Genomic DNA, 27,846 nt, shown 5'->3' on the forward strand with positions numbered 1-27,846 from the left:
CACTTTTCCCTTCGATTTTGCCCTTCATAATTAGCTGTAACAACTCGTACTTCCACTTCCACTTTGTCTTCTTTTGCATACAAGTCCATCCGCCAGCACAATTGTTTTGTGTTGCAGTTTGTCTTGCTCTTAGCAATTCTGCAGTACTTCTTTTATAAACATATAATTTTCTTTGGATATGCATATAACTAAGAATATTTTACTTTAACGAATTGTAACTATACCAAATTTACAATCAAGATGTAGTAGAAATAAACACACCAAGACACGTTGAATCCTAATAGGAGCACTCCCGAATCATAACTTACAATGTACGAACTTTGGAAATCATGATTTCGGATTTACAATGTATATAGGGTGAAGCAGATAAATGGTCTATTAGAAATATCTCGAAAGCTAAAGGCAACACAATCATGGAAATTTAAATGAGGGGGTTTTGAAGAGTGGTCTATTAAATGAAAATATTTTCATCAATTGCCACTCCCGGTTATACCGGAAGTTGCTTAAAACACCGTTTTTTTAAATGGGACACCCTGTATATTTTTACATTTTTGAATTCTCCTCGATGCCTTCTTTCTTAAAATATGCGGTTTTGTAATGTTATACAGGCTAGTTTAAAAGGTAATTACGTTTTTTTATTAATTTCGTAGCAACTTTCACACCGTGTAGAATTGTAGTAGTTGGAGATAAAAAACTCTATTTATGTTCAAATGGTTTTTAATACAGTTTATTATTGTTAAAGATTATTAGTATAGCTAAATAAAAAATTTTAATATACAGGGTTGGTCGAAACTCCGAATGCGCTTTTTCTGAGTTTTCTTAAATGGAACACCCTGTATTTTAGTATTGTAGTGAGATGATATTTTATGGTACTTTTTTATTTCTTGAGGATTCCCTATACCTAACTGCTTTAGTTTGTGCTTAATTGTTAATCATTGATTGTCAAGTTGATTGCTTCGTTTTGAAGGTCTTGTTCGTTTGCTTTCAAAATAAAATCAGGTTGAACAATACAGCTGTCCCAAGTAGAAACACTGTAAGCGTCAATTCGTAGAATGTTCATCAGAGTACAGAACTTAAAGGACTTAACTTTTCAAATTTCTGTTTTGTTTGAAATAAAAGTGAACACACATTAATTTAGCAAAAAATACTCTTGTTTTTTAGTAAATATTTTTATGTCAGCATTTTATTTCCTGACTAGGTTTTGAACACATACAGTGTTTCTACTTGGGAAACATGAAAATATAGCATAAATATCCCACTTTTACAAATGATATATAACAAATTGCAACAATTTAATGGTCAATGTCTGAGTCACGTAATTGCTGCCATCCATGGTTATGAAAAAGCTTGTCCACTAGTGTCTCAGAGACTGACCAAGTACACCAAAACGACCTTTGACACCGTTTTCAGAGATCAAGGAAATACGTTTGTCTATTATTTCTGTATACATATAAAAATTATATTAATTCTCTATATAAACAAATTATATTATGCATTTTTTAATAAAAAATTTCCGCTTATTATTATAACTTTGTTATATATAATATTTATAATATATATTAGATTAAGGTTTAGTTTTACAGCTTGTAGTTTTTTTATTTATTTAGACTATTATAAAGTTATCTCACTCAAAATTCGGCAGAGTTACAAGTGAAAAATCGACTAAATTATGTAATTTTGCTATGTTTTGGCATTCATTTTGCAGCATCTGTGGTCTGATTATTATTGGTCAAGGTTTACCAAACATCATTTTGTAGGTTTTTTTTAAGATTAAAATGCATTTTGTAAATATGGTCTATATTTTTTAGTTTACGAATTATAACAACTTAAACAATTAAACTGTTTATAATAAATTTTCCTCATTTCCGACGCAAATGCAAGTTTTAAATTCGAATTCAGCAGGTCAAAATAATATATAGACTTACATGTATAAATAAAACATATTAATATAAACGTGTAGTTTGATCGGCCATGAAACAGTCACGGTCATAATAAAGTTCTTTATTATCTGTAAACAATATCTTACCTTTGAGTATGGATGATCCTCACGAGTCATTTTTGTTCTGATTTCACATGTTTTTTATTAACTGAATTATTCAATTTTAATTCATATTTGATAATTAATAGGTAACACCCCGTTGAATTTTAAAAATATATTTTAAATAATTATTGCAGTAAACTTAAATAATTTTTTTATACACGACAAATTTCTACTAATTAAGGGTCTCCAAGTTCTTGAAAATTTCAATATCTTATCTTGAAATCAAGACAAGATCAAGACAAGATCAAGACAAGAAGTAATTTTCGATTTCAAGACAAGACAAGAAATTGTATGTCAATGCCAATATTTCTTGTCAAGAAAACAAGAAATCTTGAAATATCTTCACTAATAATGAAAACTCCAAGACGTATTTATTTGTGAAGAATATAACATTATTTTAATATAACATAACATATTTTAATTCGTTGAACATTTTTTTGCTAAAACGATTTAAAAAATGTAAATTAAAAATAATAATTACTAATACTTAGGTACCTACCTCATCCTGTTGAAAATAAAATTGCAAACTAGATTATATTTTAAATAACAAATTTAGCACATTTTTAAATCGGAATTGATAAGCCATGAATTAAGGTAGATAACACTTCTCATGGGGTCAACGTCTAGCCGATTTCTTGGCTTTGTTATTGTTAAAGCTGCGCTTGAAAATAGGCTTTCCGCAGATACAGATGTTGCTGGCGTTCCGAGAAAATCCTTGGCCATGTTCGATAATAACGGGTAGATATTTTAGTGTCTTCTCCAGCAATTAAGTATATTCTCAGAATCTTCTGACCTAGGCTCATTTATCTATTTTTCAGTTTCATACTTCCCACATTGTAAGTTATCATTTTATTATTATCAGCTTTCTTAAAAAGGTAAGTAACATCTAAATCAAATTCGTTATCTTCTTTTATTGGACTTCTGTACTGGATTCTGTATTGGTCAGGTATTGGATTCTGTAGATCATTCTGGGATTTATTAAAGTAGTTATCTTTACATATTTCTTCAAATTTTTGCACTGCTTCTGATTGTAGAAGCTTTCCCCAAGATGAAGAGGAAAATGGCACTACTTTATGACGAGGATCCAAAATAAGAACTATACAGTATATCCAATTAGTTTTTTATGTTTCATCGGTTGCGCCTCTATCAATTTTATTATCAAATTTATGAGCCCAATATTTCCGGTTTGTCTAAAAGTAAGCTTACTCCAATTACCACCAATGGGAGTGTGCAATATTTTTCCCCTTACGAAACATACAAAATTATTATTTTAAGCATGCAACTACACATCAATTTTGCGTTCGTCAGGAAACAAGTTCAGATAGGGTACTCCCCCAACTGGCAGTGGAGGCCGTGTTAGCACTCAACGCAATAAAAAGGTCGCCGGTGAATCACCGAACCGGGTAATCAAGAAATTTCAAGATCTTGAAATTTCTTGAGTCAAGACAAGACATAAGATATCAAGAAAATGTCTAGACAAGATTTCTTAAGATTTCTTGATTTTTTCTAAAGACAAGACACGAAGTTGTTGTCAAGACAAGAATTCTTGTCTTGTCGACCCCTAATCACAATAACCAATAACCATCAATAACTAAAAAACAATTAAAAATTGCTTTAGGGATATCAATGGTCTTGGCGAATTCAAAATGTAAATCCTGTGATTTCTATGGTAAATCACTGTAAGTCACAAAAACCGAATAAAAACACTGTATATCCCGTAATTACAGTGTTTATACTTGGGGATATGGATATAATGTGTTTTAAATTGGTGAAGTGAAGATGGAATGTGATATAATGTGTTTCATAGCAATGTTAAATTGTGGTTCTACTCTTATTTTATTTTTTTCTTCCTTAGTAAATGGTAGATAACAACACCCTAAATCCAAAAATGCAATAAAAGCGATTTTGAAAAAATTGGATATACAGTGTTTTTACTTGAGGCAGCCGGATTCTGTAAGTATCTAACACTACGTCTAGCTGTTGGCATAATGTGTCGATCATTTAGTAAAACACGGTTACTCTAAAGATAATGCATAACTTGGGATATTGAAGTCTTTCATCTTCTTACAGTTCATCGAAATGTTTTTTCGTCTTCTGCATTATTTTTGGAGCAAACCCTACTGCTATTCCCCAACGTTGACACATATTTGAAGCCACTTGAAGAAGGTTTCAAATTGTTCTCTCATTTTAGTTAGTTTTAAGAGGGTCTCTTCAAATAAATTGTGAGCTTTTAAAAGGTCCAAAGATTTTGATTGCAGTGCTTTCGAGACTATGTTAAGGATTTCAAGGATATTATTTTGCACAAACAAAAAAAAAATTTGAATGATTCTAGATTCTTTTCAAGCGTGTTAGATTGAGAGGTTTTAGAGTCAATTTTAAGGAATATCTTTCAGACTGCTCCATTCTACTCTTCTGTCTCTTACCCAGTTATTATATTAATGTTCTTCACCTTGCATCTCCGTCATTTCCTCCAGTGTTTTCATTTCTGCTGTTTGTAGCATTCTGTTTGTCCTCTCTGTGCCAGGTCGTGTTTTTATTGAGTACTTGGGTAACTCATATGCTCCTCAAATATTATGGTTGTTGATCGTCAGTTATTAGTGATTATTTCATAGTTGTATTCTTATAGGGCATAGGGTATTGACCTACAATAACTTTGGCCGTTTGAGTTCACTTTCGTCCTTTTTGTGTGTTAGGGATATATATAGGATAAATAATGCAATTGATTGGATTTTCATAAATATTTTATTATACTGCTGGTGACATCTAATTTACTAATATAACTTTACTTAATAATATCTCCGTCTAACTAGAAGAATAAGTAGTGCTAAAAAATGAAAAAAATATATACATAAAAAAGCCTTATAGATAAATGTCAACTATTCATAATATTTTCAAAAAATATTAGTTTTAAAAATAAAAGATTTTTCATAGATTTTTCTCAATAAGTGATAAGTTGATAGTCCTTCCTTTGTTGCTTTTCTTTTGTACTTTGTTAATTAATTGATGTTAGCTTATACGTTAGATTCGTGAAGTTAGGTTTAACCAGATAGATAATAAGTTTTATCCCAGTACTTATTAAAAAAGTATTTTATCTACTCTATGTCATATTATGTATAAGTTTTTAGTTTGTGAAAACTGTCATTACATTATAGATAGCAGTGCGTGAAGGGTTTAAAGTGTGCGTGAAGTAACAATGTATTTTAAATGGGATTTATTTTTCGCACTCTTTTTGGCACACTTTCATATAATCAAATATCCTTAACTTTCGCGTTGTCTTGATGATGACATAATGAGCAATGAATTACAACAAAAATTTTGACAGTTTTTTGGTTTGAAAATAGTTAGGATTTTTAAATGTCAAAGTTTTAAAAATTGTAGAATAGAAATGAGTTCCAGTGACGAAAAGTTACAGTTTTTTTACTTGTTTTTCGTAGATAAAATATTGTATGAAACTGTGCTTGAAATACTTTTTGCGAACTTACGCGATGTATAGCACTCGCTCCGTTGTCGTTCGTGCTCTAAACATCGCGTGCGTTCGCAAAAAACATATTTCACGAACTGTTTCATAAATAACTATTGTGAAAAAATTGTTTTATGTCTAACATAGTATTTATTAGCGGGACATACACCCTAAAAAATGAAGTTAGCGACATGAATATATATATAAAAAAGGTCCCGTCATTTGAGAAAGCACTAATATGCATAGTATTGCACTTGTATACAGGGTGATTGATTAGTAGGGTAAAGCTCAATAGCTCCGCTATAGTAATAGATAGCAAAAAAAGTTAATAACAAAAATGAGCTTCACATTATAAAATTATTTAGAATGTTACAGGGTGTTCGATAACACAATTGCACACCAAACTTATGTTTTTTTAAATGGAACAACCTATACTTTATTTTAAATTCGAAATCCTGTTAACTTCTCCATCAGAAAAATATAAAGTTTTCTTATGTTATACAGGGTATTTGCAAAGTTATAACCCATTTTATATGAAAATCGTAACAAGTTCAACTCCCTGTATAAATAAAAATAAGCAAAACAACAATGGTTTATTAATGCCATATTTTTTAATGTATTGTCAAAATTTTCAGGAATGGTCGATATTGCTAATTTTCCTTATATCAAATACAGGGTGAGTCAAAACGCAAGTACATTATTCTCTCAGTAATTTTAAATGGAACACCCTGTATTTAATATCACTATTGAAAAGCACCATTACCGTACTTTAATTTTTAGATAACATTCCCTATGTCTAAATTTATTAGTTTTCGAGATATTTTTATTTTTCAATGGACCAGTAGCGTGGCCACCCAAATCACCAGAATTTAATAAACTGTACTGATTTTTTTGGGTTTACGTTAATAATGAAGTTTATAAAATACCTCCAACAACAAGAGATGAGATGAAAAATAGAATACAAAGTGTATTTGGATGTGTTAATTTACAAATGCTCCGTAGAGTAAGTAGCTCAATCAATGATCGTTTTTAGGCGTACATAAATGTGTTAGGAGATAATTGTGAACACCTTATGTAATTAAATATTAAAAATATTTTATTAAAAGTAGCTTCTAATTTTTTCAAACATGTTTTTTTGCAAAATATAAAATATTACTAATAAATTATATTTCGTTCTTTATTTGTTACATTGTTACATTTACATAAAAAAGTAGTGTTTAATTGTCTTCACAAAATATTGTATTTTGTGTTTGTGTGTTTTTTTTGGAAAATTTATTACTAATTTTCTTTGCTTATTTGTTGCATTTACATAAAAAGATAGTTTTTAATTGTTTCAAAAATGTTGCATATAGTGGTTGTGTTTTTGTTTGTAAAATGTATTAAGTACTAATAAATTATTTTTATTTCTTTATTTGCTACAGTGTTACATTGATTACCGGATTGATATAATCGGTAATCTTCAATTGTCACTTTAGTCAAGGCTTACTTAAAATTTAGATAAATTTAAACACCTAAAATAATTTGCTCTGAAAAATGAAAATATCTCTAAAACTAATAAATTTGGGCATAGAGAATGTTATATAAAAATTAAAGTACGTTAATGTTACTTTTCAGTAATGATATAAAATACAGGGTGTTCTATTTAACATTACTGAGAAAATAATATACTTGCGTTTTGACTCACCCTGTATTTGATATAAAGAAAATTAGCAATATCAATAATTCTTAAAAATTTTGATAATAAACAAAAAATAAGGCATTAATAAACCATTGCTGTTGTGCTTATTTTTATTTATACAGGGAGTTGAACTTGTTACGATTTTCATACAAAATTGATTATAACTTTGTAAATACCCTGTATAACATTACAAACCTTTATATTTTTGTGATGGTGAAGTTAACAGGATTTCGAATATAAAGTAAAATATAGGGTGTTCGATTTAAAAAAAAAACATAAGTTAGGTCTGCCACTGTGTTATCGAACAACCTGTAACATTCTAACTAATTTTGTAATGTGAAGCTCAAAGGTGGCTAAAATTTTTGTTATTACCTTTTATTGCTATCTATTATTATAGCGGAGCTATAAAGCTTTACCCTACTAATTAATCACCCTGTATAAGTCAAATTTGAAATTTTTTCCTAGGCCACACCTTAACATTAAATGATGTTATTACTCATTAATAAAATTTTAATGTCAGTAACCAATCACCAACTGTAAAGACGGTTCTTAGACCAGTTTTAGATACGCCATAATATGCACATTAGTGCCTTCCCAATTAGACGGGACCTCTACCAATATTAATGCATTGATGGAAGGTCAGAGACAAACATCATCTGCACATACATATTACGCAATACATAAACGCACAGTAAACAAGCACACAACAAAACAGAATTTGATGTCGACTGGAAGGTAAAACATCAACCTCAGAACTTTTAAGTTAAAACCTAGTTATCTGCCAAGATAGAGGCCGGGTAAGGAGTCGCTTGCCAAATTTAGTGAAACAGCTCCAACTAATATACAGCAACAGAAATCGAAACATCAAGAACAAATATCTACAATGTAATTTTTATTGCAGCAAGTTGTGGCCGAATCTCCCATAAATTCAATATTTAAGTGCGTTGCCCCCCCCCCCCAATCAGGGGTACCCGACTGCAGGACGTTGGTGGCAGCCCTGTATCATAAAAATTAACCCAATATTTATAAAATGTTCTATTTAAGGGCGTAGGCGCAAAATTTCGCTCCAACTAATAGTTATATTTGAAAATTTTAATCGCAGAATGAAAGGTTGCCTTATTACTGAGGGTCGAAAGTCCCTTAGAATACCTAGCCAAAAGATTTCTTTTGAATAAAATATTTGAAATTAAAAATCACACTAAATTTTGTCATATTTTTTCATCCCTGTAACTTATTAAAATAAACATAGAAGTTTTCAGGAACTTTCTGCCCTCGGTAGTAATGCAGTCTTTTATTCTGCGTTAAATTTTTAGAAAATACTTATTAGTTTTCCAAAGATTCGAAAAAAGTGAATGCATTTAAAAACACATTTAGTCCTGTCGCCAGGGGGGGTACAACGGCCTCGTTAATTCAGATGGACTTACTCAAGTTTTTTTTATGTATTTTGAACCGTAGAACACGAATTTTTTGGGTAACAGTTGATCCGGATGTCGATAAGATTGCTATAGACCAAGAACTTGAGGAATCAAATAACAGCGATTTTTGGCAAAACAAAACAATATTTTGTATTTTTTGGGCCATTTTAAGTAAAAAATATTTCTACAAGTTTTTTCGTAGGATGCACAGTTTTCGAGATAAACGCGGTTGAACTTTAAAAAAATCGAAAAATTGCAATTTTTGAACCCGAATAACTTTTGATTAAAAAATAAAATAGCAAGTCTGCTTACCGCATTTGAAAGCTTAAGTCAAATTATATCGGTTTTGATTATTTGCATTGGTAAAAATTTATTTTTTTATTGTTTAACAAAGCTATAAACACGTAGGGTTTCCCGTGCTTTTACATGCGTTTTAACGCATGTAACGTAGAAATAGTCTTGATTGCACTAGTACCTATTCTACCTACTCGTTCGATTTTAAATGAGAAATCATAGAAACATCACTCACGCACTAGTTGTTTGTAGCTTTGTTTAACAATAACACAATAAATTTTTAGCAATGCAAATAATCAAAACCGACATAATTTGACTTGAACTTTCAAAGGCGCTAAGCAGAATGGCTATTTTATTTTTTAATCAAAAGTTATTCGGGTTTAAAAATTGCAGTTTTTCGATTTTTTGAAAGTTCAACCGCGTTTATCTCGAAAACTGTGCATCCTACTAAAAAACTTGTAGAAATATTTTTTGCTTAAAATGACCCAAAAAATATAAAATATTGTTTTGTTTTGCCAAAAATCGCTGTTATTTGATTCCTCAAGTTCTTGGTCTATAACAATCTTATCGACATCCGGATCAACTGTTACCCAAAAAATTCGTGTTCTACGGGTCAAAATACATAAAAAAAACTTGGGTAAGTCCATCTGAATTAACGAGGCCGTTGTACCCCCCCTGGCGACAGGACTAATTGGCGCGAAATTAAAAAAAAAAAACATTTGAAAGAAGAATACAAAATGACTGATGGGAACTTCATCCAAAAGAAATGGAACATGAGTTTGATGGTACTTTATGGAGGTGAAATATAGTAATTCATAAGAGCTGAAGACGGACTTCTAGGTACTAATATGCCAGAAAACATACAAAAATATACAGGGATTGACACTATCTAAAGAAATTTCTACAGAGGAAACACTATACATTAATATTGTTCTGAAGGTATTTCCTTATAGCATCTTATGTAATTTACTATTTTATTTGGAAAGTCTACACAATTTACATTTTTGATATTATATTTATTTGACGTTTGGACTTCCACTTCGGAAATCGTTATCAAAATATAAAACTAGAAATGAAAGTCTAAAAGACACTTAAATGTTCATTAATGGAAAAGCTGAAGGTACAAATGTGGTAGGTGATAAACTGCTTAAATATGATACAGCCATGACGATATAACTAACATCATTTTTTAACAAAAGTTGAAAATGCAATAAAATAACTAAATAACAAGATTTTAACAACGCTTTCTTACTGGAATAGCTTACCTCAGGGTCCACTCTACCTTGAGCACATTTTTGCATTTGCCACATCTTCTCAACAAGATCATTGCCAGCTAAAATAAAATAATATATGTAGTTGTTTACTTGTTAAGTTTTTAAATACATTGAAGTACATTTTAAATCCAGTATTGAAAAATTAATTAATAAAAGAAACAAACAAAATATTTTATATTTGCCAACCTTATTCTTATTTTTTCGTCAAACAGTAATACGAAGTCAAAACTGGATGGACTGGATGAACTGGCAAAAGAGGCAATAGAGATGACCTGAATTAAATTTCCAATTTGTGAGGTAATATTAAATTTGTTATCCATTTGTTGTGCACATAAAATATTGATTGATCAAAGATCCCGAAATAGCGTTCTGTAATATGAACTTATTGAAGAAAGAAGAAACGAAACAACATATTAAACTTTACATTTATAAGACATGCCCAAAACTTAACAATACAAATGCAGAAATTGGATGGAGAGACGATTATGACAAGTTGTGTTATGAGGTAAAAACAATAATTAAACAAAAATCAAGAGATGTTATTTTCTTCAACGAATAGTGGGAAAAAATACAAAGAAGACGGATTCTGGTGTCAACGAGGTTGTACAGGACTTATATTATCATTCCAAAATAAAAGCAACTCATATTCATTTAATTTTTAAATATCTTAAAACAAACATTGCCTGTTGTTGTAAATAACTAGGTGACACAAATTTCCCAATATAATGCACTTGTTTCAAGATCACCTTAGTCAGCTATTTTGATATAATTATTTCATTAGGTCGAATCGTGTCAACAATCATAATAAACAATTGGGATTGATTATAGATACGTAACAAGTAAAGAAAGAGATCATTCATTATTCAGCATTCATTATTCAACCATCAAGGTAGTTATAATATAGACTTTCGTCCACCAACTTGTTACTGATAATAAGTAGTAGTGTTCAATAAATAAAGTATGAACAAATAGTGTATTCCTAACAACCAACCCTCTTCTCAGAGTAACTACCCCATTACGACGCGTATCCTTTTATATGGCGATCCTTTGGAGAGAACCTTTGGACTTCTGATACAGGGACGAAGATGGAAAGAAACTGGAAATGGAGGCGCAGAAAATTTGGGGTAACGTATCCATCCTCACATTAAATGGTACATATTATAAGGTATGCGAGGGAAATAGGAGTTGGAGAGACCTAGCCAGGGTCGCAGTCGCAGACGTCGGCAGGAACAAGGTTTGGAGACATGGGAGCCACGCCCAACGTCAAGAAGACCAGACTTCATGGACAATTAATTGTGGACAATGAAAATAGTGTACGCGTGAGTAACTTTTAATCTATTTTTTTTCATTGCATACAGTCTCACATACACGTAAAATTTTCTTTTTTATTAATAATATAGTGAAATGCATAATATATAGTTATTTTGGGATAAATTAGGATTAATTATTTTTAATACAATTAGTAAATTAGGTCTAGTTTTTCGTAATATTCATTTCAAGAAGCATTTACTTGACAAGTTACTTGATATTTTAACTACATAAGTGATGTTATATTTTATTTTTTGAAAATAGATGAACTTTGATTTAAATACCTATTATAGATAGAACTTTTAAAAGTGTTTACGATTTTTTTATTTACATAATAGCTATTTTTAACTCAATACGAGTACATATATACATAAATCTATTTTTAACTTGAACGGATCAAAATGCTATATCAGGCTTTTATTTGGCATAAAGTATATTACATTGTGGTTACCTGACCCTGAAATTACGAGTCAGAAATACATACATCAGGAATTTGCTGAATAGAGTTTTACGCATTACGTAAGACATAAAAAATGACTGTGACACTAGGAAAGGTGAATTAGAATTTAATGGAATTACGATAATGAAGAATTTTGAGAATATATTGAAATAATATTATTGAAAATATATAAGAAACGGCAAAGAAATAAACGTTTTAAAGAAGAAGAAAGGAAAATACAAACATGATGGACAAGAATAAGTTTCACGGAAAATATGAGTTCCGATATTATGGGACCGGTGAATCAAGATTTAGAGAATTTTTTACCAAGGACAAGACAAAGAAACATTAAAGACGAAAAAAATTAAATATATGACTATGGAAAAGAAATTAAATTATTTATATACAAGGATATACAAGAATTTTTATACAATGATTTTAAGAAGAAAAGAAAGTTATGATGTAAGAAGAAAATAAAGGCATACAAGTCATAATGACGCAAGGAATATATGACAAGGAAACCCCATTGGAGGAAAAAGACAAAAGAATATGGACAATTAAGCCTTAAAAATTATCATAATGAAGGACAAGTTTTTAAGGATAATTTAAAGAAGATTTGACGACAAAAGATTAGAAAACCGAATAATTAAAAAGAATTTTATACAGTAAAAAGTACTATTTTAAGAATACGTTTTATTGCTTCAAGTACCGGGTGTCCCAATAAGAATGGCTCTCGGCCATATCTCAGGAACCGTTTATAGTAGAGCTTTGAAATAAAAAATTTTATAACAAAAGTTGCCTCAGGAAAAGCCTGGAAATTATTTTCATAATTGTGGGACCACCGCTAGAGGGCGTAATTGAATATCAAAAATTAAAAAATCTAAATTTTACAAAATTTTCCTAATGAAGGGGCACTGGAAATCCGATCGTCGTATTTTTCATAAAATTCTACGCATATTTGATTTGACAAGTTTAGGTCTACCTTTGGAAATAAGAGGTGGGGGTGAGTGGGAACCTTGTTATGAAAAACTGGCTGTGAGTCCGGTTCTGCTTAATCAAATTTTGCAAACTTGGTCTTGTTGAAGACAGATCTTTTTCGTCAATGTAAAAGTTATGATTTCGAACCAACTTACTGAGTAATATGCCAGCTAGAAGGCGTTATTTAATTTTTTTCAGAAATCTAGTGTTCCTTGGAAAATATTAAATACAAACATGCATTTTTAATACCATATTACACAATTAGACAAAATTAGCAACAGAATAGCGAAAACCGCATGTTAATACCTTTTTTCTATCTCGAGATATCTTACAAAACGTGTAAATTTAAAAACATAACTGTTACTGTCACCGGTAAACGAAATAATTCATTAAAAGTAATGTGCTATGGAAACAACAAAGAAACATTTTCCAGCTGTCAACGTATATTAGGTCTTTTCAACGCTTCTCATTTGTTTCGAGCCTCGTTCATATCTCGTATATTAATATTATACACGAATTATACGGCATATGACAGAGGCTCGAAACAAATGAGAAGCGTTGAAAAGCCCTATTACAAAGAAATAAAAACAACTATTTAGTGATGACATAAACGTTCAAATTTTTGCCCATCATTTTCGTTGCAAAAATTTACTCTTTCAAGAGTAGATTGAACAGCAGTCTCAATTTATGCTCTCGATATGCTTTGAATGACGTTTAGTATTCTCTGGATAATGTATTCTAGAGTAGTGTATGATGGGCAACAATTTGAATATTTAGGTCGTCACTAAGTAGTTCTTTTTGTTCTGTGTTATATTTAATTTTAATAGTATTGTTTCTCTTTATATTGTTGTTTTAATTAATTATATTTTTATACGTTGACATCTGGAAAATGTTATTTTGTTTTTTTCCACAGCACACTACTTTTCATTAACTTAGTTTACCGGTGATAGTAACAGTTATGTATAAAATTTACACGTTTCTCGAGATATCTTGATATAGAAAAAAGGTATCGACATGCGGTTTTCGCTATTCTATTGCTAATTTAATCTAATTTTATAAAGTATGATTAAAAATGCATACTTGTATTTAATATTTTCCAAAGAAAACTAGATTTCTGAAAAAAATTAAATAACGCCTCCCAGCTGGCTTACTACTTATTAAGATGGTTCAAAATTATCACGCTTACATTGAAGAAAAAGATCTGTCTTTAACAAGAACCAGTTTTCAAAATTTGATTTAGCAGAACCGGACGTACAGCCATTTTTTCATAACAAGGTTCCCACTCACCCCCACCTCTTATTTGCAAAGGTAGAGTTAAACTCGTTAAATCAAATATGCGCAGAATTTGATGAAGAATACAATAATCGGATTTCCAGTGCCCCTTCATTAGGAAAATTTTGTAAAATTTAGATTTTTTTATTTTTGATATTCAATTACGCCCTCTAGCGGTGGACCCACAATTATGAAAATAATTTCCAGGCTTTTCCTGAGGCAACTTATGTTATAAAATTTTTTATTTCAAAGCTCTACTATAAACCGTTCCTGAGATATGGCCGAGAGCCATTCTTATTGGGACACCCGGTACATGTAGATATTTAGTATAATATTAACTTACTTTAATTTTTTTTTAAGGTAAACTAACTTTAAATTCTATAATATAAATATACTTATTTAAGCCAAATGAAGTCATGTAAGACTGTATCTCAATTAAAGAAATAGAGACTTTTTTGTGACGTAATTAGTGACCATTCGCGAACCGAACCGAACTAAGCTGAACTAAGTGAGAAAAAACTATTATTTAGTAAATAGCAAAATCTCACATTATTTATTTAGCGTTTATTTTTAGGTTAATTTTATAGGTAGTAGACGTGCACATAGTATAGGGCCCTAGATAGGAAAAATAACCCTAGATAGGAAAAATAACCCTAGATAGATAGATGTTATATAGATAAATAGGATTGAAAAGAATAGTCCTAGCTAGATAGAATAATGATAGGTAAATAGATTTTTCGTGACTTTTTTAATAAAATATAGTCTATTTTTATTACCACTTTTTTTCGAATTTTTATTGAATGTGGAAATTTTGACAACGACAATAAGATTTTTTCATTTCAAGTTTTCAATATCGGTTGAATTTTAGTATAAATATGATTTTTTTTAATGTTTTGTGATGAATTAAGTAGACCATTGATTTTTTAATATATTAGAACCAAAATTAAGTAAAGACAATTCAGGGAGAAAATCGACTCTTGTCAAGAAAAAGGTACAAAATGAAAATTAGAAGATATTAGCATACCCATTTCGTGTTTTGAAACTAACTGGATCTCACCTAGACTGAGTATATCAGATCAGACAGGAATTTAGGGATGCAAAATGTAGAAGATTTTTTTTAAGCGCACAACTATCCATTTTGTCTTTTTGGAACAAACCTTCCCACGACTAAGGACGTGGAGAAAGGACCGGAAGCAAATTCAAGGGTATAAAGTTGCGAAAAACTACCCATCAAGTAGGTAGGGGTTAGAAAATGAAGAATTATGAAATAATACGAATATAGGAAGGAAGACACATGAAATATAAAGTAAGTGATAAAGAAATCATGAAGAAATATGAAGAAGAAGATTTTTGTTTATTATTACACGACGAAGAAAGTACTAAGTATAAAGAAAATGAAAATATGTATTAGTAAAGTACCAGTCAAGAAGAAGAGGAAGAAATCGGAGAAATTTTTTTAATTGAAGAATATGTAGAAGGTCAGAAAATCAAATAATTATTTTAAAAGTGAAAGAAGTATAATTAAGAAGTAAGTTCAAATGTAAGAATAAGGGCCGGTTGTTCGAACGCTAATCAAGAAGTTGATTATAATCAATCATTTATTGTAATCAATTTTCTTGATGGGAATCAAATCGCGACATGAAAAATACATGTAAAACACTAATCAGTTATTGATTGTATGTAAAACAGTAATTAAAATATAGCCGCAGCTCTTAAATTATTAAAAATTGCTTATTATTATTATTGATTTGTAAGTAAAAACAAGAAATTAACATCAAAAAGAGTTTAATTATGTTTTATTTTAAATTAAAACCAAAATAATAAAATAAATCAGTCAACATAACCTCAAAATGCGACATCTGTCAGAAGTACGCTTAATCAAATATAATTGTAATTAAATATTTGATAATGATCAGTTTTGATTAGCGTTCGAACAACCGGCCCTTAAAGTTATAATTTTATTTTAAGTAGGGAAAAGGTAAAATATACATTACAATTTCTGAGTGTAGAATGTCGCGAGATATAAGGAAGTAATAAGTAAGAATAGACGATGTTTGAGGACTAATTTTTTTATAGGGTAATAAGTTGTATATTTATATATATCATATTTGTATTTTATATTTGTATATATTTGGATAAATCTTTAACACAGTAATGAGCTGGTGACGTTGTTTAGAAAAATTTTCTTCTTTGTCGGAAAGGCAGAGAAAATAAGATACATCTCTGAGAAAATTTTTCTTGTAAGGGTAGGGGATGTACAGGACTTATATTATCATTCCAAAATAAAAGCAACTCATATTCATTTAATTTTTAAATATCTTAAAACAAACATTGCCTGTTGTTGTAAATAACTAGGTGACACAAATTTCCCAATATAATGCACTTGTTTCAAGATCACCTTAGTCAGCTATTTTGATATAATTATTTCATTAGGTCGAATCGTGTCAACAATCATAATAAACAATTGGGATTGATTATAGATACGTAACAAGTAAAGAAAGAGATCATTCATTATTCAGCATTCATTATTCAACCATCAAGGTAGTTATAATATAGACTTTCGTCCACCAACTTGTTACTGATAATAAGTAGTAGTGTTCAATAAATAAAGTATGAACAAATAGTGTATTCCTAACAACCAACCCTCTTCTCGGAGTAACTACCCCATTACGACGCGTATCCTTTTATAAGGTCAGAGACGAATTTGTAAGGTCATCGACAACCTTTATTAGAACGGCACCTAAAAAAGAAGAAACCATATATTTATATATTGACATACAAGGCGTTAATGAGACCCGGCATATCCAACACGAACCGTCTGGTACACAAACGACAAAGATGAGAACACTTCGAAGAATATTGAAGAAAAGCCTACTGGATAGAGTGAAACGAGAACGTAAGAAGAGTGGGTAAGATAGAAAACATAAATTCATGAGTAACAAAACGGAACAGGAATGGAACAATTACATCAGCAGAATGGCAGAAGATAGTAAAAATAATATGAGACAAATCACTAAATGTTTGAACACCTGTTGAACGAGCAAGGAATACATGACCTGAGAATGCTAATGATACAGTGCAGGAGACTAATGTCAAAAGATAAACAGGCCTTAGGAGCTGCTACATTGGAAGGAAGAACGCAAATATGAGAGCAAAACTACAAAATAAAAGTAATTTTAAATAAAATTCTCGTTAACTTCCATTAAATATTTACCTATTATTTTGGATATTTCTTATCGTAGTACTTAATGCAGAAAGTCAAAAACCTTGGAAATCTAAAAATTAAGACTACTGAGAACGAGGCTTCTGGTAGATGTGACGAAGCAAATAAGAGTGACGATACTGTTGACTGTGACGATACAGTTGGACCAAAGCGCTAATTGTTAATAATTAAAAATAGCAGCTTTGTAATAAAATAATGACTAAAAAATAAAATCTCTTCAGAAGAAGAAGGGGTTTAAAACTTGATTTGGTCACTTGTTGAATTTCATGATAATATTTTTTAATCGAGTTATTAAGACTTAAAAATGGCCATTTTCGCATTTTTCAAATTTTTAATCGCATATAACTCGATAACAATCAATTTTAGAGAAAAATGACAAGAGACCTTTTTTGCTCAGAATGACCCAAGTTATTTAAAAAATATTGTTCGAAATGAAAAATTGTTTTTGTGAATTTGTCTAAAAAAAATTTTTGAACAATTTTTCGACCACGGCACCGCCCGGCACCCTGTGGATATGTTATAAGGACCTCTTTTTGAGTAAGTTTGCGCAAAAAAATCGAATCGGAATAATTTCTCTAGCGGAGGCGACGATACAGGCTGGTCTAAAAGGATATAGTGAATTCTATAATTTACTGGAGTGTGGACAAATATAATATCAGTTATTATAATTGTACGTACGTAGTTTTTTTATTTCATCATTACATTGCATATAGATGTGCACGTCACGCTTGTGAATGTGAGGTAAAAAGTTCCACATATGTTTGACGTCCAAATCTAAATTGTCGTCCATCTAAAAACAGAGATAGACAAATTTAAATATAATAATATACAGACCAATCAACTTTAAAATTATTTTTCTACAACCGTGTTAAAAATGCAATTTTTAGCACTCCATAGCAGCGTTAAAAATGCTACTTTAAGGCACTAGTGCTATAAAAAAATTTTAAGGCACTGCAGTTCGTATTGACCGTATACGCAATTTTGATGTAATGTCAAAAAATATAAAATTGGAATGTCAGTCAAGTTCAAGTAAAAGTTTTTGTAGATATTGTCCTGTAATTACGTTTGTAGAAAAAATATTGTATGATATGCGTGTTAAAAAGTACATTTTTAAGGCACTCATGTGAATTGCATAACTCGCTTTGGCTCATTCTTAAAACTTTCACATGCGTGCCTTAAACGTGTACTTTTAACACTTATATCATAAAAAATTATTACGAATATCTAGAGCATTTTTTAACACTAACTCATCAAAGATATTTTTTAACACTACCCCATCATTTTTTTTTTTGAATGAAACTCTCTGTATTTTATTTAAATTTTAAATTCGCTTTTCTTCCTGTGTACAAAAACATCTAGTTGTTTTGTGTTGTACAGGGTATTTAAACAATTATAATTCAAGAACAGTGAAAATTTTAACAAATTCTGTATAATACCTGTTTTACTTTTATTTTTACTTTCCAGTTCTGTTTTAACGTCCTGTATCATTAAATGGGGGTACCAAAGCCAGAATTTGTTTTAGCCATAGTTTTAAAAATAATTGTTCAAATTCATAAAAATGGCTGAATTTTCTAATACTCTTTAAAGATCGAGTAATTCAAAACACAAATTCAATATTTGCCGCTATTCCATTGAAATGTTACATTTTTAGGCCATAGCTTTCATTTGTTAGAGGAGTCATTTTTTTTAATGTGTAGGTGGGATCAGTAGAAGCTTAAGTTCAAGTTTTTGGGGTCGTCACCTTGTCCCCCAGCCGCGATCTCGGAAAATGGGCGCAAAGTGGCTTCGCGCTATATGTAGTAAACTACCAACCGTACAGAAAATAATATAGTAAACCAAAAAATGTAGCAAATTAAATAATTTTCTATAATTTTGTTTGTATTACTTTTTATCGTCAAGTGACCAACAAAGAAGATATAAACAAAAATAAGTAAACATTTTTTCAGTTCATTTTATAATAAAATAACATTATAGAAATATTGTGGAGGATTTTCCAGCGAACAATTTCCACTATAAAGTTGTTTCATTCTATTTATTTATCTAGGTTTAACGGCGCTTCAAACTTGATCAGATTCTCGAATGCTCATAAGGATACAATAAAAACAAAACGTTAGGCTTACTTTTCTACCTATATATTCTTTTATTCATACTATTTATTATGATTATAACTTTCCTATGCTATAATTAATTTATTTTTGACCTTTCTTTCCACTATAAAACTTAGAGCGCTAAGCATATACTCGTATAGAATAGACCCAAGAAGTTGTTTGAGGACAAATTCGCCGGTCCAGAAGAATAATGACGCAACCGCAAAATCCAAAATTCTTCAGAAGAGCAAAAGAACGATATTTAGATATTTAAAATACGGATTCAATGAAGAGTAATCGTCCAGGAGCATCGATATGGCGTTTGTTTTAACAACGATGGCTTTTTATTTTCATCGATATTGGTTCGAATTTCATTATCTTAATTTAATCGCCCTTTTCAACCCTATCTATAGTTGCGTCGTTATGCATCTGAAACAAAGATCTTACATAGCGCCTATTTCAGTAACGACACAACTACCCTATAGTGGCTCAGCCCATTTTTACAGTTCGGTTGTTTTTGTATCATCTGTAACATAGTATTTTAGAAGTTAATTGCGCATTAAACAGGAATTGGCAACATTTTCAGTTACGTCATTCTTCTTCCGCTATGATATTATTTTATTGCGAAATGAACGGAAAAAAGTTATTACCTCCAAAAGGAAACTTCTTACAAAATTTACTCTTATTTTTTTTATAACTTTTTTGTTGGTCTCTTGACGATAAAAATTAATACATAATATAAAATTGTACAAAATTTAATGTGCTACATTTTATGTGTAATTGAACTTTCTATAAGGTTGCTAGTTTAGGAGATACAGCACGAAAGCCCTTTGCACCACTTTTTCCAAGAAGACGGCCGGGGGACAAGTGTGGCGACTCCAAGAACTTGAACTTAAGCTTCTACTAAACCCCTCTACACATTTAAAAAATAAATGTAGTAATGAAACACAGACTTACTCACAATAATTTAATTATACTTTGACGACCGGTTTCGATCTCTACATTATACAGATCATCTTCAGGTCGGCGTTACAAGTAGTTAAATGCTACAATTAAAGAAAACCAGAATTAGAACATTATCTGGTTGCACAAATATTAATAGAAAGCCAAATTCGAAAAAAATTTTGAAATAAAGGTTTGCAACTGTTGACATTTCAGAATATTGATACATACAAATGCACACCTATGAGTTAAAATGCTCATAAGCATATATGAGCAAATGGGTGCATGCAGTTTGTGAATATTTGTTGAAATTTAAATTTTTTAACTATTAAAAAACAAATTAAAACATTAAGCAACCTTAAATATGCATCCCAACTCAAAATAATAATAATAAATAGATAGTAATATTATTCAAACCTACTCACATGCCGTTACAAGGGATGCGTTGCCACTTAGTTGTTATCATATTAATTCGTCCAACTTATGCCAATTAGTTTGCTGGGAGAGTTATACGGTAAACAGACATGTTACGCAGGTCAAAACAAAGTAATTTTTTTTTTTTTGAAAAAAAATTTTACTTCCCAGCAAACTAATTGGCATAAGTTGGACGAATTAATATGATAACAACTAAGTGGCAACGCATCCCTTGTAACGGCATGTGAGTAGGTTTGAACAATATTACTATCTATTTATTATTATTATTTTGAATTGGGATGCATATTTAAGGTAGCTTAATGTTTTAATTTGTTTTTTAATAGTTAAAAAATTTAAATTTCAACAAATATTCACAAACTGCATGCACCCATTTGCTCATATATGCTTATGAGCATTTTAACTCATAGGTGTGCATTTGTATGTATCAATATTCTGAAATGTCAACAGTTGCAAACATTTATTTCAAAAACTTTTTCGAATTTGGCTTTCTGTTAATATTTGTGCAACCAGATAATGTTCTAATTCTGGTTTTCTTTAATTGTAGCATTTAACTACTTGTAACGCCGACCTGATGATGATCTGAATAGTGTAGAGATCAAAACCGGTCGTCAAAGTATAATTAAATGATTGTGAGTAAGTCTGTGTTTAATTACTACATTTAATATGGACTCACATGCAACCCTTTCAATATTTAAAAAATAAAATTGACTCCTCTAAGAAATGCAACCCTAAAATGCAACCATTTTTAGATTATCATATTGTATTTTATATCACCGTTTGTTTTTGATCTTTATATCAATATTTTTTAGTAACCCTATATATTTTTGTCCAAATAACAGTAAGGCTGGTACGGAAAAAACAGATAAAGCCGGATTTATGTTAGGATGGGGCGTGCGCGATACGTGCGTAGAACAATAGAAATCGTACGTCCATGGACGTCCCCGATGTAGCCCCGTTCCGGTGAATGATAAACTAACCAAAGCTTTTCACACCAGATGATTCTTCAACGTGTCCCATAAGACAGCCGTGTCGTCCACGTCCTCGTCCTAACATAAATCAACCCTCGAGTCCGGTGGCGTGATAATATAGCAGGAGACCTGAAAGCTATGGGCGCGCGCATGGAGAACTGGATAGAGATTGCTCAAACAAGACCGAGAAGAGTGGAGACATGTTGTCGAGTCGACTAAAACACACGAAGGGTTGTAACTCTACGGAGTAAGTAAGGAGTCAAAAATGAATAACCATTTTCAATTTCGTTGCAAAACTAAAATACAGCCGCACCATATTCTAGTCCAATCAGAGAGTGCAGCAAGCACCTCTACCGGTTTCGAAACTTATTAGTCTCTCATCAGGAGGCACATATGCTGCTCTCTCTGATCCAACCAAAACAAAACCCGGCGTTCAGTCACAAATTGCAACGAACGAAATGGCATATATGCCCTAGCGGCAACTGCTATCAAAAGACTAAGTATTCAATCTAATGGCATATAAAACAACATAATGTTATTCTACATCCCACCAGACTGAAAACAATGGAAACCTTCTCTGGTTACACCTCCGAGGCTTCTACAATTTTCAAGCCATAACGGTTGCTGAGACTAAGGAAGATAAGGGAATTTTACAATTTATAATTCACGTCCCATCTGCTCAGCGCGGTAAAGTTCCAACGAGAATGGTTCCCAACTGCTATGAAAAGACTAAGTTTTCAATCTAATGGCATATAAAACAATATAATGTTACTCTACATCCCACCAGACTGAAAAGCCTGGTCTGGTCTGGTTGCCGTTAGGGCATCTATGCCATTTCGCTCGTTGCAATCCGTGACTGCACGCCGGGGTTTGTTTTGGTTGGATCAGAGAGAGCAGCATATGTGCCTCCTGATGAGAGACTAATAATTTCGAAACCGGTAGAGGTGTTTGCTAAACTCTCTGATTGGACTAGAATATGGTGCGGCTGTATTTTCGTTTTGCAACGAAATTGAAAATGGTTATACATTTTTGATTTACATGTTTACTCTGATTGGAGTACGAAGGGAAGCATTCTCGTTGGAACTTTGCCGCGCTGAGCAGAAGGGACGTTAATTATAAATTGTAAAACTCCCTCATCTTCCTTAGTCTCAGCATCGGTTATGGCTTGCAAATTGTAGAAGCCTCGGAGGTGTAACCAGAGAAGGTGTTTGTTTCACGATTAGTTTACCGTGAATATACGATGCTATTAAATATTACTTTAGCAATTAAATAATATTCGGCGACACTTTTCGATAGAACTCTTTATTGATTGCTAGAGGTGTTTACAGATCAAAGTTTTGTTCGCTACTACTTACTGAAATTACAAAAAGCGCTCTACCAGAAATCCCATGTGGTGGGGAAAGCAAAAATGTCTTTATCTCTTCTACAAAATTTCACTTTGGAAAAAAAACGTAATTAACAAATCGTCATCACTGTCCTTCTAAGAAGCAGCAACATAGCTGGTCTCGCACAAACTTTCCAAATACCTAACTTTATAAAGAGAATCAGGAATACAATTGACAAATATTACCCAGAACTATGGGTAAGAATAAATGTATTTTAATCTATTAAGATATTTCTGGAAAATAATTTACCCAAGCTTTAGGAATGTTCTGATATGCATCTACATGTAAAATAAAATCGAAACAAAAATTAACTAAACCATAAGGAGACGGAACAGAAGGTTCCCATTGTTTTCAGTCTAGTGGGATGTGGAGTAACATTATGTTGTTTTATATGCCATTAGAATGAAAACTTAGTCTTTTGCCGTTACCTAGAAAATCCGTGACTGCACGCCGGGGTTTGTTTTGGTTGGATCAGAGAGAGCAACATATGTGCCTCCTGATGAGAGACTAATAAGTTTCAAAACCGGTAGACGTGCTTGCTGCACTCTCTGATTGGACTAGAATATGGTGCGGCTGTATTTTCGTTTTGCAACGAAATTGAAAGTGGAAAAGGGAACCATTCTCATTGGAACTTTACCGCGCTCAGCAGATGGGACGTGAATTATAAATTGTAAAATTCCCTTATCTTCTTAAGTCTCAGCATCCGTTATGGCTTGCAAATTGTAGACGATTCGGAGTTGTAACCAGAGAAGGTTCCCATTGTTTTCAGTCTGGTGGGATGTTGTTTTATATGCCATTAGATTGAAAACTTAGTCTTTTAAGTAAGTAGTATATTTATATTTTATACAATCAATTTGTCGATCTTATCGGTTTTTGGTAATGTTCGTTAGGCTTACTGGAAAGAAGAAAGTCTAAAAAATGCAAGTTGAGAAAAAGATTATTTATCCTTTATTTCTTCTTGTCTGTCTTAATTCAGTGCCATTTTAGAAGACAAAACAATAATCACAACAAAGCCATTTTACTTAACCACAATAACTACTTAGTTGTCAAAAATAAAATTATAATAAACACATGTTCAAATTTTTAGTTTATACTCACTTCCATATAGACCATCCAAAGACAATACGAATATCTCTAAAACAAACAGTTAAAATTGAATATCACAAGTAAAAAATAATTCGATCAACGTCAATTTCAATGTCAAATGTCAACGTCAAACTTCAAATTGTCCATGTGAACTGTCAAATTAATGGAGGAAATTATTAGTATAGGGCTTTTCATTCACAGTCATTTGTTTCAAGCTTCCATCATATGTCGTATAATCCGTGTATATTAATATTATACACATATTATACAACATATGACAGAAGCTCGAAACAAATGACAATCGATGAAAAGCCCTATTATTCTAATGTACTATTCTAACTGCGAAATATTTAACTTAAAAAATGATTTTATTGAATTTATCGAGTTAAAGTTGATTTCATGTAATCAAATAGTGGCTAACGGACCCGCATCCAAGCCATTTTTTCTCTCACAAACATGTATTCGAATAAACTATCTTTTAGTAAAGTCGTCCCAGGAACGCAACTCATAAATATTGTCAATATCATTTTAAAGTCTTCTACTTTAAAATGTATAATATACGTCTGAATTGCCGATATGAATGAGTCAGATTAAATTAAAGTATTGAAAGAATCTTTTAACTAAGCAACAACATTTTTGTTTAGTTTAGTAATATTTTGTATTTTGATAACGACGTCCGAGGTGGAAGTCGAAACGTCAATAATACCAATAATATCATATATCAAGTTAAATTGTGACTTATCTCCCCGTTAGAATAGTAAATTACATAAATGCCACAAAGAAATAATTCTTTCATATTATTCTATTGAAAATATAGAAAAATCAGAAAGGTTCATGACATCTGAAATATAATATAGTTGATTAATACACGAAGAAAAGAAAAAAATTAATTTTAATAAATATAAGTATACAAAAATAAATAGTATGGGTCGATGGAAGAGACCATTTCTGCCGTGCTAAGCCCAAAGGCCTTAACTGATTTTTTATCGAAAATGACATTTTTGTATTTCTAGGTAGGTTTCATTATATTATAATGCTTCTACAACCCCAAAGACTTTGTAAATATATTCTAGATACCCATTATAATAGTTCTACAACTCCAAGGACTTGGTAAAAATATTCTAAATACCTATAATCTACGTAGAAATACAACAATCTCATTTTCGATAAAAAATCAGTTACCGCCTTTGGGCTTAGCACGGCAGATTTAAAGAAATGAAACTATTGGATTTTAGACAAAATATCTTCGATATACAGTCGAACCCGCTTATTGGAATAGCCCTCGTGCCATGCAAAAGTATTCCTATAACCGGGATATTCTAATAACCGATCATTGGTGGCTAGTAGAAAAGTTTCGGGACCTCAAATTTCTATTCCTTAAAGCGGGATATTCGTTTAACAGGTATTCTAATAAGCGGGTTCGACTGTATCTATTACTAAGTAATACATATTACGAAGTAATGTATCGAAAGAAATCGCCTCATATATTACAAGAAGTCTTCTTCTTAACTGCCTTATTAAGTCCCCTTGGCGTTGGTGATTAACACTTCGAGACTATTTTGTCTTAAGCTAGTCTGAACTGTTGTTCGGTTCTCTGTATCCCGGTCCATTATTTCACATTCTTAAAACACGACGCTTGTGTTCTAGATTTCCTCTGCGTCTCTTGATTTTGTGCATCACAATTTGTTGAAGGATATTACACTATTTCCCACGCATTATATATCCAAGATAGGCAGCACCCAAAATCCCGATAGCCAAAATCTAGACGGCCAAAATCCCGACACACCAGAATCTCGACATTCCAAAATCCCGACATGCCACAATCCTCGCATAAGGAAAAATCCCGACCACTACATTTTGAATGCTCATTGTTTCCTTTTCAATTGCAGTACCAGATCTTACATAGAGTATTAAAATTGAAATATTAATTACTTAAAATCAATGGGAAAGTCCCAGTAGCTGGCTGTATACCATAATTAAAAATCATACAGAACAAGTAAAACTTCTTTTGTATAATGGTATAAAATGTTTATTGAAAAACTATTAAAAAGTCATCCAAAAGGATTCGAAAAACGTTTTCAATTTAGATCAGATTATTTTCAGTGCCTAGAACGAAATATTTCCACGTTAGAATGAATACAAAAGGTTAAAATTATGACTAGTTAAAGAAAAAATGTTGAATATACTTACGTTCTGCTTACTACATGAAACTAGCAATCTTGTAGAATAGGTGACATCGAGAAATATGATTTACATTTTTAAAAGATGATGTTAGTGGCGACTCTAAGTCGATGTTAAGCGATAAAATTTTAGGATTGCTCAAAGGGCAACATGATTCATTGCTCGATGGTAACGTGTGGTACTCGCCAGTTAGATGGACACAGACCAACAAGAATATAGGAGATGACAATCTATGTACTCTATTAAATTTAGTTCAATTATAAGAATCTACCTTGTCATGCCGATCTGTCAAAAAATTATTAATGTTAATGAAGCCAAAGATTTCGAGCAAAGAATTGCTCGAAATTGCTCGCTTGCATTATAGCAAGCGGAAATACATCAACTGTAAGCTTAAGGTAATGTATGATTCTTTGCTCGAAATCTTTGGCCTCATTAACATTAATAATTTTTTGACAGATCTGCATGACAAGTTAGATTCTTATAATTGAACTAAATTTAATAGAGTACATAGATTGTCATCTCCTATATTCTTGTTGGTCTGTGTCCATCTAACTGGCAGGTACCACACGTTACCATCGAGCAGTGAATCATGTTGCCCTTTGAGCACACCTAAAATTTTGTCGCTTAACATCGACTTAGAGTCGCCACCAACATCATCTTTTAAAAATGTAAATCATATTTCTCGATGTCACCTATTCTACAAGATTGCTAGTTTCATGTACTAAGCAGAACGTAAGTATATTCCACATTTTTTCTTTAACTATAATAATAATTTTAACCTTTTGTATTCATTCTAACGTGGAAATATTTCGTTCTAGGCACTGAAGATAATCTGATCTAGATTGAAAACGTTTTGCGAAACCTTTTGGATGACTTTTTAATAGTTTTTCAATAAACTTTTTATACCATTATACAAACGAAGTTTTTACTTGTTCTGTATGATTAATTACTTACTTACTAATAAGTACGGGTACTAATTATTTTGTATTTTAAAAGAGAAATTATTAAACACTTCATTTTATAATGTAAAAGCTATACTTATTCAAATGGACGTTTTTAAGTGACTTGATAATAATATCTATAATATGAATGTAAAGTTGAATTGACGATTTGATTATTATATTTAACTACATATTGGCAAAAAAAATTTCATTTATGTACCTATGTTAGAAATTTTATTTAGAAAATTAATTCATATTAAAAGGTAAATATTTTTTTGGAAATCGGTTTAAATTTTCTTCCAAGTAGTGATGAATATTATACAGGGTGTTTCATTAATAATTGTCCATATAGTAACTGGAGAAACCTTAGCACAAAATACGAGGATTTAACCTAAAACACTTAAATAAAATGTGGTTCCTTACTGAGTTACAGGGTGTT

General features: G+C 31.2%; 1 protein-coding gene across 1 annotated transcript in view; it reads right to left on the minus strand.

Moving 5' to 3' along the window:
- Positions 1-4,764: 4,764 nt before the first annotated feature.
- LOC114332596 (uncharacterized) overlaps positions 4,765-27,846 on the minus strand; it is a 29,104-nt gene continuing 6,022 nt past the window's right edge. Inside the window, exons 3-6 of the mRNA XM_028282418.2 lie at positions 24,298-24,333; positions 18,061-18,172; positions 10,154-10,221; positions 4,765-4,865 (exon numbers count right to left, since the gene is read on the minus strand). Of these exons, the coding sequence (XP_028138219.1) occupies positions 4,848-4,865; positions 10,154-10,221; positions 18,061-18,172; positions 24,298-24,333 (234 nt within the window). The 3' untranslated portion in view covers positions 4,765-4,847. The remainder of the gene's footprint in view (positions 4,866-10,153; positions 10,222-18,060; positions 18,173-24,297; positions 24,334-27,846) is intronic.

Source organism: Diabrotica virgifera, chromosome 2, assembly GCF_917563875.1.
Source record: "Diabrotica virgifera virgifera chromosome 2, PGI_DIABVI_V3a".
Taxonomy (NCBI): domain Eukaryota; kingdom Metazoa; phylum Arthropoda; class Insecta; order Coleoptera; family Chrysomelidae; genus Diabrotica; species Diabrotica virgifera.